General features: G+C 48.7%; 1 protein-coding gene across 7 annotated transcripts in view; it reads right to left on the bottom strand.

The window, feature by feature from the left end:
* Positions 1 to 12,920, bottom strand: part of DOCK11 (dedicator of cytokinesis 11) — a 189,492-nt gene extending 176,572 nt beyond the window's left edge. For 3 of the 7 annotated variants that reach the window (XM_082376942.1, XM_082376947.1, XM_082376943.1), the window contains exon 1: positions 12,653 to 12,918. In XM_082376942.1, the coding sequence (XP_082233068.1) occupies positions 12,653 to 12,754 (102 nt within the window). In that variant the 5' untranslated portion in view covers positions 12,755 to 12,918. Of the gene's footprint in view, positions 1 to 12,652 lie in introns of all 7 variants that reach the window. The other 4 variants (XM_082376946.1, XM_082376945.1, XM_082376948.1 and 1 more) reach the window with 3 other exon arrangements.
* Between the last annotated feature and the right edge of the window lie 1,466 nt (positions 12,921 to 14,386).

Below are 14,386 nucleotides of genomic sequence, written 5' to 3'. Positions count from 1 at the left end.
TTATCCTTTAGTTTCCTCAGATTAAGTCCTTGTCTTCACTTCCCCCACCCCACCCCCATCCTTGCCCTAAGTAAATCCAATGTATTAAAAAGAAATCAGTAGAAATAGATTCTCTGCTTCAATTCAAGCAACAGTTCTAAAAGCATTTCCCTTGGGATTTTAGCATGACCCGAAGGAAAGTATCTCTCTTTTCCTTCAGCTAAGGCAGCTTGCTATCTCCCATAGCTCAGCACGCCTCTCCCCTCCCCCCCACCTCTCTCTCTCTCTCTCTCTCTCTCTCTTCTAGCTCACTCTCAAAGACATTTGCTTTCTAGTTTCTTCTGGTATATACCACACTCCCAGATGTTCCAGAGTCCTGAGGCATCAACTCTGTCACGAAGGTCATTCATCCAATGCCTACTATCCCTAAGCCATGAAGTTCAGATGAGTGCCAGTGAAAAAGGAAAAACCTCAAACCAGAAAGGAGTAACTCAGTAAAATAATATGAAATAAACTGTAACAAAATAAGCCAGGTTGAAGGGCAACAGCCCGTAACATAAAGAAAATGAACATCAGTCTCTAAAGAAGATTTAAATAGGATTACAGTTAATACGTTTTCACATCCTAGAGATTAGTAGTATCTAAATACATTAGAAAAAATTTCAATATAATTCCACTGCAAACATCTGAATTTTTTAATTGAGTTGGCTTATAAGGAGAATTGGAACTATTTTCCTATTGAGGAGAAAAGAAAGGAAGACTGGAACAGGAGAAAGTGAAGATGGTTAATGTATATTTTGTCGGTACAGATTTTTAAACAAAATCTGGGGGTTTCCCAACCTTTTACAAAATGTTTTTCAGTACATTTCAGCCAGTTATCCAAGGGTCTGGAAAAAGATATGCCCGGCCTCGGAGAAATATAGCCATGGCCAATTAGAACTGATGTAAAAATAGAAAATGCAATCCACATCGATGATAGAGTGCTTCTTCAGGGCAGTAGGCTCTCTGCCATCAGCTTATCAGGTATATTGTCATGGCCAGCGTGAGGAGGGCTGGTGCAAATGTGATCAGCCAGCAAGCTTTTGCAGTGTGTGTCTCTAAGATGGCAGCGACTGGACTTGGTGAATGAGACAGGAAGTTTCAATTTCTCTCTCAATTGAAATCATCATGAAGACAGAAGGAATCAGAGAGATTTTCCAGTCCTTCTCTCTGCTTCTCGAATCACGTGTTTTAGAAACCCATTTCTGGGAAGGGGTCTGCCAATTACCTTGAAAATGCAGGAGGGCCATGCCCAGTCTAACTTGACCTTCAGGATGGGTGAAGTGTCTCTCACACAGGACACATGAGAGGTGTCTTGGGGCTTGTCAGCCAAAGTTATCCTCTCTGATGTGAAACCATCCTTTTCTCTTTTCAATACACACACCCACCCCCTTACCTCTTTACTCTTTAGCTGAGGGTGGAAAATTCCATAGGCCTAAACTGGCTAAGTGCCTGCCAAGTGTCTGGCCAGCTTGTATCTTGAAACACCTCAAGTCTGAAAGCAGTGCCCACTTACAAGAACTCCAGACTGAGGGACTTTTGTGTGGGAAAAAATTTTTTTAATCATGAAGAATTTAAGAAAACATCCAAATTGAAACTGCAGACTGCAAACCTATATTGCTTTCTTTCAGCCAAAATTCTCAAAAGGGTTTGTGCTTTCTCATTCTTATTCTGTGAAGACTTTTGCACCTGGCTCGCAGTTTGCCAGTCTATCAGACCCGTGTTCCTCCTCCACCACAAGGTCAGTATCCATGCTGGAAACCCATGTGACCCTAGAATTCCACCATTCCTCAACCTCCAGCAATGGTTTCCCAAAGCTGTCCACTTCTTAATCCCTGGAATTTGTGACTATGTTATATTACATAGCAAAGGGATTCTGCAGATGTAATCAAGTTAAGGATTTTGAGATGGGGAGATTATCCTAACTAATTATCCTGGTGGGACCAAGGTAATCAATCATAAGAGTCCTTCTAAGTGAGGGAGGGAGGAAGGAAGGAAGAAGAGTCAGAATCAGAGAAGGAGATGTGATGACAGAAGCAGTGTCAGTATGATATGATGTGAGAAAGACTTGACCAGACATTGCTGGCTTGAAGATGGAGGAAGGGGCCACAAGCCAAGGAATGCAGGCAGCCTCTAGAAGCTGTAAAACGCACGGTAACAGATTCTCCCCTAGAGCTTCTGGGAGGGAGTGAGGACTTACAGACAGCTTGGCGTTAGCCCACTTAAAACCGTTTCAGACTTCCAACCTCCAGAACTGTGAGTTTAGTAAATCTGTGTTGTTTTGAGACACTGAGTTTGCGGCAATGTGTTATAGTGGCCATGGGAAACTAACAGGCCATGCATCTAGTGCAACTCTCAGCAGGGTCACTGCTGGAACTCCTCATCTCAAGTACTCTGCCTTTTCTGAGTTCTCTAAGCAGACACCCAGCGTGCTAAGCTCAAGCTGTTGTGCGGTCATGGTGAGTGTAGGACAGGCCTCCTCAGGACCAGCAACAAGATGAGAGCTCTCCTAGAGGAGCTGGGCAATTGGCCGGCAAACCAAGACAGAGGGTTAGATATGGGGTAGGGGGTCAAGACAAGGATACAGTGACTGGGACAGTGACACAAGAGGACAAGGAAGAAGATAAAACCCAGTGACCGGAAATGGATTTTACAGATCGGGCAGAACCAGTAGCCTAGGGGACTTAAGGCCCAGATCCGGAGCTCTGAATACGAGTCTTCTGATGTCCCCTGCTTAGGCCCTGACGAGTCTCCGGGCCTGGGGCGGTGCCGGGCTGGCAGTGGACATCCGAGTCCACACAGAGGAAGCAGGGGGAGGGAGCTGGGCCTCTATCGCAGAACTGAGGCGACAAAGCCCTACGGAATTCTCCCCCGGCTCTCCCGGGGTGGGGGGGCTCTCCTGGTGAGAATTCTGCCAGACCCGGTTTCACTTTGTTTGGAAGGCGAAGACAGAGGCAGAGCTCCTCTGTAAGCAGTCACGCAGGTCACTAGCAGTGGAGGAGCGATTCTCCCTTGGGGTCAGGTTAGCAGGGAGAAACTTCTTTGCTCCACAAGCAATAGAGCATGATCTAAACACTCCTCTGGCCAGAAGGAGAGCTGCGGGCGCCTATGAGCTTTCAAATAACCATTTTGTTCAATTTTCGCAACAGTTGATTGAGAGCCCTCCTGGATTTAAGTGCTTTCCTGGTGGTAAGTTAGGCAACTTAGAAGGTGGTATTCCCTCCTTCTGGTCTCTAGGAAACCATTTAATGGACTGAAGCCTTCGGAACTTGTTAACCTATGAAAATAAACTGGTTTTGCCAACCACACTGTTCCACTCACGCCATGAACATTGACAACAGGTCCTGTAAGACATAAAGCTGGCAGTTTCTCAAGTGGGAAAACTACACGCTAATATAAAAGGCATGGAGAGAAATATATATGTTGTTATTTTTGGACGGCACTAACCTGCTTGAAAAAAATCATAAAAACAGTTCCCTGAAAATGATCCCAGGTACCTCGGCAGAGCCAGTGTTCCGGAGATTTTTTCCCCCATATAGCTAGTCAAATAGCAAAGAAAGGAAGAACGGCCAATTGCAAAAAGTTCTCAAAATCCTTAGGCTGACTTTGGCAAGGAAAAATCTATACTGATCTTGCCCACATTTCTCAGTAACAACCCCACCCCTCTTTTTTTTTTTTTTCTGTCCTCACCTCCTACTTTCCCACTACAGAGACCTAAGCTTGTTCAGAAATAAACACTGTTTCCCAATAGGAGGAGATCATCACCAAAACCACACAAAGAGAGCTTCCTCCACCCGTTCTATTGTGGAATCTGGCCCAGGAGCTAGTGCTTCTTTACCTGATTATGCCAAAGAAATTGAGACACCCGGAGTTCATTACCTGTTCTGTCATTTAGCAAACTTGGGTGGCCTACAGCCTGCCTCACTTGAAACCATGCCTCTGTTTCCCCACTGATGGGAGACAGGTGATGACAATGTGGTACGCGTTTCACAGTGACCTGGAAGAACATGCGAGGTCAGAGGCATAACAGCATTTTTAACTCATCATAAGATCGGGGCTATAAAAATACAAGGTCTTGTCATTATCCAACCACCATTTCGTACAAAGGCATTCCCCAGCCTCCTGACACACTTTGCTGAAGCACTTCAAATAAAGATGTTCTGTCTCAGAGGCTTAGAAGAACATCTGACTTCTTAGTTAAATCTCACCCAGTCAAATCTTTTAGTCACTACGGAAAGCAACAGGAGGGGAAAGCTGAAGTATCAGAATACCTTCAAACATTTCTCTGCAGCTTGAAACATATACAGTCCAACATAAGCTGTCGAGAAAGGCCAAAATACAACTTCCTGTCAACGATAAACTCGATGAGCAATAAAAACAAGGTGGTAAAGAATGGCAGGAAATCATTAAGAGCAAATTTTGGCGTGACTGTGAGAGGCTGTGCGTAGATAGTAGGTCAACCTCATGTCCCTGGAACAGTTGGCATATTTTCCACGGTATTGACTATGCTGGAAACCTGCACGCACTATTCCTAATTGGACTCATCCTGCTACCACAAAACCGGGATAGCTGCATAGAAAAGTATATTAATTTCTTAGAAGACCTGTAAGCTTAAAATGTTCCCACTAAAATACATGTTTCCAAAATACCTCTTTAAAAAGGCACTTGAATGTCAACAGTCATTTGATTCTTTTTAAAGTAAGGATTAATGAGTAAAAGGCATGTCAATAAAGTTTTGAGAGGGAAAGGAAAGAGCGTTCAAGTTCTATTCTTCCATACAGAGCCCAATGCTCCTCTATCCATGCTTTTGGAGAAACCGCGCTGAACAGACTGTCATAAGTTCCCCAGACCAGAGGACCTCCCCCCGGGCACAGGCTGGGGCGTTCCTCCCCCCTAGACGACTAGTCTTCCCACTCACTCATCTGACTAGTCTGAAGGCAAGAACTGCCACAGACCCAGAGCCCTAGCTCACATCCACTGGGCTCTTCGATATGACCCAGTCCGCCTGGGAACGGCTGCTCCCCAGGACCTCATGGGCAGCCAGCTTATTCTGCCAAGAAGTACCCTTGGCTCAGCCATGTATGTGGCTCACCCTTTGGGGCATGATCTGGAGCAGGGAAATAAAAAAGCAAGGGTACCTGCTTCCCTTCTACCCGTCTACTTTTGTCGGTTGACGTGCCACACATACACAAAAGACTTCTGCACACCATCAAGCCCGGGAATAAGCATGAGAGCCAACAGTTGTCCAGTGCCCTCCACGTGCCAAGCCCCGGTCCCCAGGGCTTTGCATGCAACTCGTCGAAGCCTTTCCGCAAACCCACGAGAGGGTTATCGAGGCACAGAAGGTGAAATAACTGGCCCAAGGTCACCCAGTTAGTAAGCAGCCGAGCTGGACTTTGAACCCGGGCAGTGAGCTTCCAGAGCCCAGTGTGCTCTACTAAGCACGAGTCACAGGCAACGGAGCTGAATGAGACTGTCCCTTTGCCCCAGTTCCTGCTCTGGGAGCCTCCAGGGTGCGGCCCTGCAAGAATCGGAAAGGCATCTGGCTCTGGGTTGATATAAGCGACAGGTCAACGTTACCCATGAACCCCTCTGCACTCCTGACAAAAGCTAAAGGAAACTAAGATATCTAAATCCCAAACAGAGATGTATCATAAAATTACCATTAGGATTTACAGAAAAGGGGAAACAGCTCTCGCGCTTTCTCCCCGCCTGTGGTTTCTGGCCTTCCCTCTGTGTTTAAAAAAAAAAAAGGAAGAAAAAAGAAAACAAACAAAAAAACTAATAATTTTTCAACATGCCTACTGATCATTTTATGTCTCAGAAGAAAGCAAGACCAGGGAGGTGAATGACTCCTCTGAACGGAATTCCCGCAAACAAGCCTGGCGGGGCGGGGCGGCTCCCGGAGGTGGAGTTCTGGGGGTCTGGGAAAGTAGCAAGCCGGCAGCTCACAGAGGTCAGGTCAAGGAATGTCAAGGTGAGTTACACATGTACACTGTATGTGAATTTCTCAGAGTGTCAGGCACTGCCATTTACTTTCCCCATTCCCATCAAAAAAAACCAAAAAAGGCCTCTGTAGCCCAGTAAATGAGGGAAATGCCAAAGGCCTCATTTAACATTGTTGAACCCAGAAAGGACCAACGTCTTGAAAAACGTTAAGGATCACAAAAAAAGACCATGAGGGGGCGGGGGCCGGGCAGAAATGATGTAACTAACTGAAGATAGAAGCAGCACCAATCACTAGCCTCCTGCCGCTTCCATCTTCTCTATTTCACACTCATTTGCATACAACCCATCTCCCTCCCAGGCTTGTGAGTCCCTCAAGGGCAGGACACGCTAGCCAGCCTCTTCAGGCACCTGGGGAAGGAGGCTGGTCAGGCTGAACCCTGGGACGGGAAGCTGCCCAGGGGGTGACCTAACTTCCCATGAAGCCTGCCTGGGGAGGCCGCTCCTCCCCCTCACCCTGCCTCCCACTTCCCTAACGACCCCCAAAGGTGCAAACCTCTTCAATCAGCTAATCTCGCCTCGCCAGCCCGGCTGCTCAGCCCTGGCTCTTCCTCCCCTTCCTGATCCCATCTGGAACACTTTCTTCTCTGTCCTCAAGAACCCTAGTCTTTTGCCAAAACACGACACTAGAGGCTCAGCCTTTCCCCAGAATGTTCTCTCCACCACCTTAACTGTAACTCGGCTTTGCCCTGACGACCCTCTCTAGAAGAGGCAGCTCATTTGCTTCTCCCTTCCCCTCTCGTGGAACACACTGACCCTCCTGGTCACCTGGGCTGACAAACCTCAGTCATCTTGACTCCACCTCCCCCCCCTCCTCCCACTTCTTCCTTCCCCCCTCTACTCCCCCTTCAAGGATCACTAAATCCTGATGATTTTATCACTTCTCCTACTTCTTCTGCCTTATCTCCATTGTCACTGCCTCAGCTAAGCCATTGTTGTCCCTCTCCAGAACCATATAGCTATATTTTACCCAGTTACCTGGTCTCCAGGCACCCAACACCTGGTCCATCCTATATATTGTTTCCATGTATTTCCCGCTGTGAGAGGCACTGGGAATAGACAGGAACACACAGCCCCTGCCTTCTTGGCTCATATTCAGAATGGGTATGAAATATTGCCCCCTTCTTCACTGTAATCTGTGATAGACCCTTCTAGAATACTTTTTTTTTTTACTATATCTCTCCTTAACTTTTATGAATCACTTATACATCAGACGTTTTCCAAATATTACCTTCTTTGACCCCCACAAGAACTCCACAAGGTCAGTACAACTATTTATTATCCCCATTTCACAGATGAGGAAAACGAGATCTCGTTACTTGCTTCGGTTCACAATGCAAGCCGGTGACAGAGGGCAGAGTCAAGCCCAGGTCTGACTCTTGAGCCTGGGCTCTGGCTCCCACATTTTAAGGAGGACACTGAAACCTTGGAAAGGAGCCCAAACAAGATGATCGTGATGGTGAAGCATCTTGAAACCAAGTCACATGAGGAAGGAAGGAAGGAAAGAAATGAAGGCTCTTTGGCTTTGGGAAGAGTGCATTTTAAAATGCCATGGTGGCTGTCTCCAAATATTTGAAGGGTTGCCATGTGAAAGAGGAAGCAAACATATTCTGTGCGGCTCCAAATGGCAGAGCTAGGCCTAGCCTAGTGGTGCAACTTACAGAGAACAAATTTCAGCGCAAGAGCCGTTTCTAACCCAGCCCTCTAATGGGCGGAGAGCGTTTAAGGAGAAGCTAGGCATCGTTTGTCAGGGCTGGTACGGGGGACATTTCTGCCTTGAGTAGGCAAGTGGTCTAGATCTGCATTTCTGTGCACATCAAAGTCACCTTGGGTTGTTTTTAAAAATACAGATGCCTGGCCCCAGCCCAGACTTACCGAAACAGAATCTTAGGGGTAGAGACCGTTAGTGTGAGAATTACAAACCAGGAAATAAGTCTGTAAGAAGGTTCACTCAAATCCTCAAAAGAAGAAATACAAATGGCTAATCAACATATGCCAACCTGGTCAACTTCAAGACTAATCAAAGGAATGCAAATTAGAACGGTGATATGCCGTTTACTGCCTACCAGATTGCAAAGGTTAAAAAATATTAATTACAGGTGTTGGCATGGGAGGGGGCAAAAGGAACACTCACACTTTCTGGTGACGGAAGGGCAAATGTCAATAACTTTCTGCAGAGCAATTTAACAGCAGGTTTAAGAGGAATTGTTAATGCTAAAAATGTGTCTAATGTTTGAGCAAAGCAATTCCAATGCTAGAAATTTATCCTAGAGGGACAATCTAGCATGTTTGAAAATGCCTGCTCAAAGATGTTCATTCAAATTCATGTTTATACCAGAGCTGTCCTGAAGAACTTTCTGCAGTGATGGAAATGTTGTCTCTGGGCTGTCCTACGCGGGCCAGCCACTAGGCACACGTGGCTCTTGAGCACTTGAACTGTGGCAAGGGCAATTTAGGAGCTGCTTTTTAAATTTTTTAAATTAATTTTAATTTTTTAGTTAATTCAAACGTAAATGTAAATAGCCACAGGTGGCTAGTAGCTACTGTACTGGAGAGCTCATGTTTATAACTCCTCAAAATTAGAACTTCTCAAGACACCAAACAATAAAGGATGATTAACCTATGGTCCACCCACAGTGGAATTTTTGGCAGTCGTTAAACATGATTATGTAGATTTGTATCACTGGCGTGAAGAAATGTTCATAAGATATGGGTAAGTGAAGTAATTATTTACAAGTTTGTATGATAAATTTGTTTAACATGCTCGGCTTGGAAAAGAAATTCTATTCAGTACTATTTGGTGCTTCAAAGAGGGTTGGGCAAGGAGGCCTCTCCGGCTTCACAGCAACCTCTGCACTGGGCTGGCTGACAGATCCTTCCTTCTCCAAACCTGGAGGAGCCAACGGGAGCAGTAAGACTATTTCATGCTTACTCGCCCACACTCTGGGTCAGTGCATGCAGAGCCCAGCTAAGTCTCTGAACTGCAGACTCGCGGGCAAAGCCCGTTGCAACTGGCTTTATTCTACCGTGTAAGTTGTTTCGTCCTCAATTAAGTACTTTCCACAAATTCCCCTGGGAAGAGGGAGCAGGGGAGCTGATTCATTTTCAGGCCTTCCCTAAATGCGAACCTAAGGAACACTCCTTGCAAAGGTGGTAGTGGGGGGGGGAGGGGGGGTGTCAACAGCTGCAGACCCTGTTCGGCCATTCTCAGCTCTTGGAGAGCTTTTCTCCACTGGCTTTGTTACATGCCATCTGGCCAGGCGCCAGCCAGGGGACCATGCATGCATTGCCCTGCCTCAAGGGGCTACAACCCGTAATATCTAGCAACTCTTTCCTGATCCTTTGGCGCACAAGGAATTGAGGGTAAATTCAGCAGCAGCAAGCCAACAGTATTTAAACACCTACTAGGCGACCTTCCCAGGCTGATACAAGGACTCCTCCCAAGGGCAGCCAGAATACAACAGGTTTATCAAATGCCTTTGTTCCCCCAGAGGCACAAAGAGCTACATCCTGAATTATAACAAAAACAGCGTTGAAACTCTGCATTTTAAAATGTGTATATATGTAAACACTTCTCAGTTAATCACATACACTCTCAGGTTATAATATTCCTCCCCAAGTCTCTCTTGAGAAATCTCTGCCAGTGGTTAATTCTGTAATTATCCCTTTGCCTGGGTTAAAACTGTCTTTCATTAAAAAAAAAAAAAAAGAAAATGCAGCAACGAAACAGTCTCTCTTTCTCTGTCTGCTTCATCATATAGTTAATAGATTTGAGGAAGTACTGATAACTGAATGAAGGTTTGAATACACAACTACATGTTATATATAGCCCAGGCCTTCTGAATTTTTCAAACAGTGAACAAAACTGAATGATGTTAGCAACATGCCAAAAAGGGTATAATTGTTAAAAAAAAAAAAAAGAAACCACCTAAACAGGAAATTCTGTATATTTGTTCAGCTTGGTGGGTTTTCCAAGTTCTAGTGAAAGATACACCACAGGAAAGCTTGCTCTGCGGCAGGAATGACTCCATATTGAAATCTAATGAAAACGCGACTCCATATTGAAGCCCTAACTTGAATGTCGTGGGTTTACAGCAGCAAGTGTAAATCCTACCTCAGCTGTCTCTAATAAACATTTTGGGTCTTAAATCAGAAAAGAATCACACGTTACGATGGCAGCTGCAATGTGGTCCGCTCGCTCTCCAGCCACCCGTGGCTTTGCTAACTTTGGTTAACGAGCTCTTGGTGTCAGAAAAGCAGGGGCCAAGAAAGAGAGCCATTTAGGAGAGTACACTCCATTTAAGACTGTTTCCTTATCTCTTAGTTGACTGAACTGCTTCAAAATAGCATTCACTAAGGTGCTATGAATAAGATAAAACTGATTTATGTACATAATCTGGATGTCCTCTTGACAAACACATACACACAGACCCAACCCAGGTTGGAACTAACAGAAACAAATGAAGATAAAGTCATCCACACTCACTCATAATTTTAGGGCATCTAGGATTGTGCCTTGCACGTTGCAGGGGCGCAACAGATATAGATTTAGATTCCTAGAATCGGTTCTCCCCACCTCCCAAAATCTCAGTGTGGACCACATACCAGAGTAGTAAATAAATATCATTCCTGTGCCTTGCCTGGTAAAAAAATCTGTGGCCTTGGTCCCAAGTAAGCTAGGCTGGCGGTATCTCTCAGAAGAGTCTCCTCTCACTAACAGTTTTTTGTGCCAAAGAGTCAATGGTTAGGAAGGCACCCGTGTTACCCCAAATTCTTTTTCAAACCCAAAACCCTGGACAAGAATGCTACTGTCAACTTTACGCTGCTGAGGGTGGCAGGTCAAATGCTGGTCAAATCCCCGTGGAGGTTTGCTGAGTCCCATTTATTCTCTTGAGACCATCTGTCCACTTCACAGGCTCCCTTCACACGATGTGGTAGAGGGCCAGCCACCCCTGCTTAAGCGAGGTTTTCTTCCTGAATTTAGGAAAGCGTTTCCTGTGCTAGGGAGGCTGAATCACTTGTTAACAATCACCCGAGATGAGAGCCCTGGTATAAATTCCCTACCCACAGCTTGCTTTCCTCTCTTAACTGGCTGTGATGACAATCGAGGTTCCAATCTGACCCCAACAGGACCTCATTCTAAAATCAGTGAGACACACAATAAGCCAAGTCCATTAAAACAACATTAAAGGTCTGGGTTTTTAGCTCTGCTAAACAGCAGGATTAAACTTCCAAGGGTCCAGCTACGATAGAGAGATTTCTTTAAAGTCATTTGGCTTTGCACAGTTGTAGCTATTAGGGATCAGATCTTTATCTCAAAGGTACATATTTTACCTTTGATCCTCCTCCAGAACTCCCACTAATGTCAACTTTCTCCACTGTTGGGATCAGGCCCCTGGCCTCCCTTTAATGTTGGTTTTATCGCAGATTCTACAAGATCAACAGAAAAATTACAAGGAAAAGCTGTGAAGTTCCCTTCCGATGATAAGTTGTTTTAACAAAAAGAGCTCACTCTTAATGGTGAAATTTAAACACAGCAGACGACTCGCTGTAAGGTAGACAGCATGGAGAGAGCCAAAAACGAACAAACAAAAAAACCAAAGCAACAAAACAAATGCTAATTAACCAGTCTGATTGCTTATTTAGGTTTTGACTACTGGTCCAGGAAATTGGCAACGAGTGTCTTGAAAACAGGAGAAGGGGCAAGTGCCCGTGAGTACCCGTCCGCTGCGCTCCACAGTCAGACAATCCGAATGAGGCTGAGGGTGCGATGGAAAGGCTCCCAGGAGGTCAGCGCGCTTTCCAATGCCCATCCCCCAGCCGTGAGCGGTGGGGCTCTGAGCCCAGGTCCTCCATCCCTGGACTGGCGCACACCATCTTCCCCCAAACCCCCATGGCCCCATCTCCTTGCCTCTGGAGCGCTCTCGGGTCCCAGGGGACACGCTCGCCCTGCGGCTGCAGACCCCGCGCCCACACGCCCCGGAAACCCGTTGTCTCCAATCCCCTCCCTCCGCGGCAGCAGCGGCGGCGGCGGCAGCAGCAGCACCCCTTCTACACCCATCACCACCCTCTCCCCAGTAGCAGGAGGAAGTCGCTGTGCTTCCTCTGTTCTCACCGCCCGCCGGAGCTTGGGCGCCCGGGGCTTTTTGGGTGGGGTTCTTTTTTTGTGTACACGGTGTGTGTGTGTGCGCGCGCGAGTGTGTGTATATGCAAAACGGGCATCGCATCCTTCCGCCTAGGCTGCCTCAGGTGCGGGCAGCAGGGACTCTGGATCTCGTCGCGCCCGGGTCGCCGGCTCTTTGTGCCGGGTCTAGGGCAGTGCGGGGTCCGCTCTCGACCTCACACCCCCGGCCGGGGCCCAGGTTCTGAGCCCCCGACGGCCCGTCGGCGTCCAGCCCGTGCGGGGCAGCCGGGCAGCCGCGGCGCTGTCAGCGGGCGCCTGGGACTCGGACCCCGGCGAGCGGCGGCCAGGCGAAAACTTACTGAAACGGAGAAAGAGCGCGGAGCGCACCGGCCGGCCGCCGCCGACGCCGTTCCCGTCCCGACCCCGCGCGCGCGCGCGGGAAGCCGCCCGGTCGCTCTCGCCCGGAGCGCGTCCCCCGGGACGCCCCGTCCCCCGGCCACTTACCAGCACTACGGAGCCCCGTACGGCCTCCGACACGCTCTGCCGGAGCTCGGCCGCCGTGCCGGGCTTGCTGAGCCGCTTGGTGAATTTGCGCACTTCGGCCATGGCAGCGGCGGGCAGGTCTCGGCTGGCGTGTTCACTGCCCCGGGCCGGGGCGGCCGCGGCCGCTGCTGCTCCAAGTGTTTACACGCCGGCCGGCCACATCGCAGCTTGGCGGCGGCGCGTCTCCCGCTGCTCCTCCCTCCCGCCCGCCCTCCGCTGCCCCTCCCTCTTTCCCTCCTTCCCTTCCTCGCTCGCTCGCCGTCCGGCCCCACGGCGGCGGCCGCTCCTTCTCCTAGAGAGCCTGTGCTCCGTGCGCGAGCAGCCCGAGGAGGAGGGTGTGTCTGGCGAGGAAGGGTGTGTGGAGGGGGAGGGAGCACTGGAGGGGGGGCGAGGGTCACGAGGGAAGAGGGGGGAAGTGGCAACCGCTCGGGCTCCGCCCGCAGCTGATATTGCTGGTGCAGCCGCCTCCGGGAGGGGAGGTCTGGTTGCTTCATTTTCGTTTGTGTGTATTTGGGGGCGGGGAGGGGGGAACAACACGAAATGTCTCCAAGTGTGCGGCGCGCTCTACCCCAGCGCTCCTTTCCCGCCCCGGAGGCTGCAGTGCCCGCAGGAGGGCTGGGGAACTCTCGCGTCCCCCCACCCCGCAAGCCCCCAGGACCGGGGCGGCGAGGGGCTGGGCGACAACGTGGAGCAGCCGCCTATTGTGTGCTCCACCCGGGAGGGGTCGAGCCGATGTCGCTGTCGAAGGAGGGAGAGCGGGTTTTCTGGCCGGAGCGACTCGCCTGGGTCCTCTGCTGCCCACACCGTTTTCTTACCCATCGATCCTCCTCACGTGGGAGGGGTCGGGGGCAACCCCAGGAGGGAGCGGGCTTCTGGGACTGGAAACTTGCTGTGGGCGAACCCACTCCTCCACCCCCAGCAGGGCAGGGGAGAGCTGGGTGGTGGGGCCTGATCCTGTGGCAGGTTGTCTAGTTCGGCAGAGACTGGGCGGGGGCGGGGGGGGGGATGGGGTAGCGGGGGGGGGGGAGGGGTTGGGAAGGCTATTACCTGGAGTCTGGAGGATTTACCGGTCTTCTAGAAGCTTTTACACATCCTGCTATCGCCTCTCCATTTCCTACTCCTTTCCTTATCCTCTTCACCTTCCAAGAAATTGTTTCCCAAGAATCAAAGAACATCTTCTAACTAGATGTAAAATAAACGTGCTTAAGACAGAAATAAGGATGTGAATCTTGAAGTACTAGTGACCCTGTAAAACCTCCCCAAGTACAAAGTGAGAGGCTCTGCTAATCGCGGGAATTTTCTGTCCGGTTACTTAATGTGTTAAGAGTTTGAAAATGGCCAACAATTTCTGGAGAGCCATGCAGCCCTTCTAAGCGGGTTCCTACCACTGCCATGAGGGCACTTTGCCCACTTTTTACCATCTTCAAAGACCAAGCAGTCACACCTATATATAGGACTTTGTTATGAAAACAAGGTCATGGTTGATGGTTTCTGTGAATCCAGAAAAGGCCAAATCTCTTAGCAGCATGTCTATTTCAGCAGCCATCACATTAGTGCCAGTAAAGCACAGACAAAGGTTCCAGAGGGCTTGGGACCCGGAAGTCCTCTAATGGCAGAAGCCATGTATCACCAATCTTGGCTTTGCACAGAGCGTATGTATATAAAATTTGTTAATTGTTGAATGTAGGTGGATCA

The sequence above is a fragment of the Balaenoptera borealis genome, assembly GCF_965194805.1.
Source record: "Balaenoptera borealis genome assembly, chromosome: X".
Taxonomy (NCBI): domain Eukaryota; kingdom Metazoa; phylum Chordata; class Mammalia; order Artiodactyla; family Balaenopteridae; genus Balaenoptera; species Balaenoptera borealis.
Note: the sequence above shows the minus strand (reverse complement) of the source record. Positions and strands in the feature narration are given on the sequence as shown.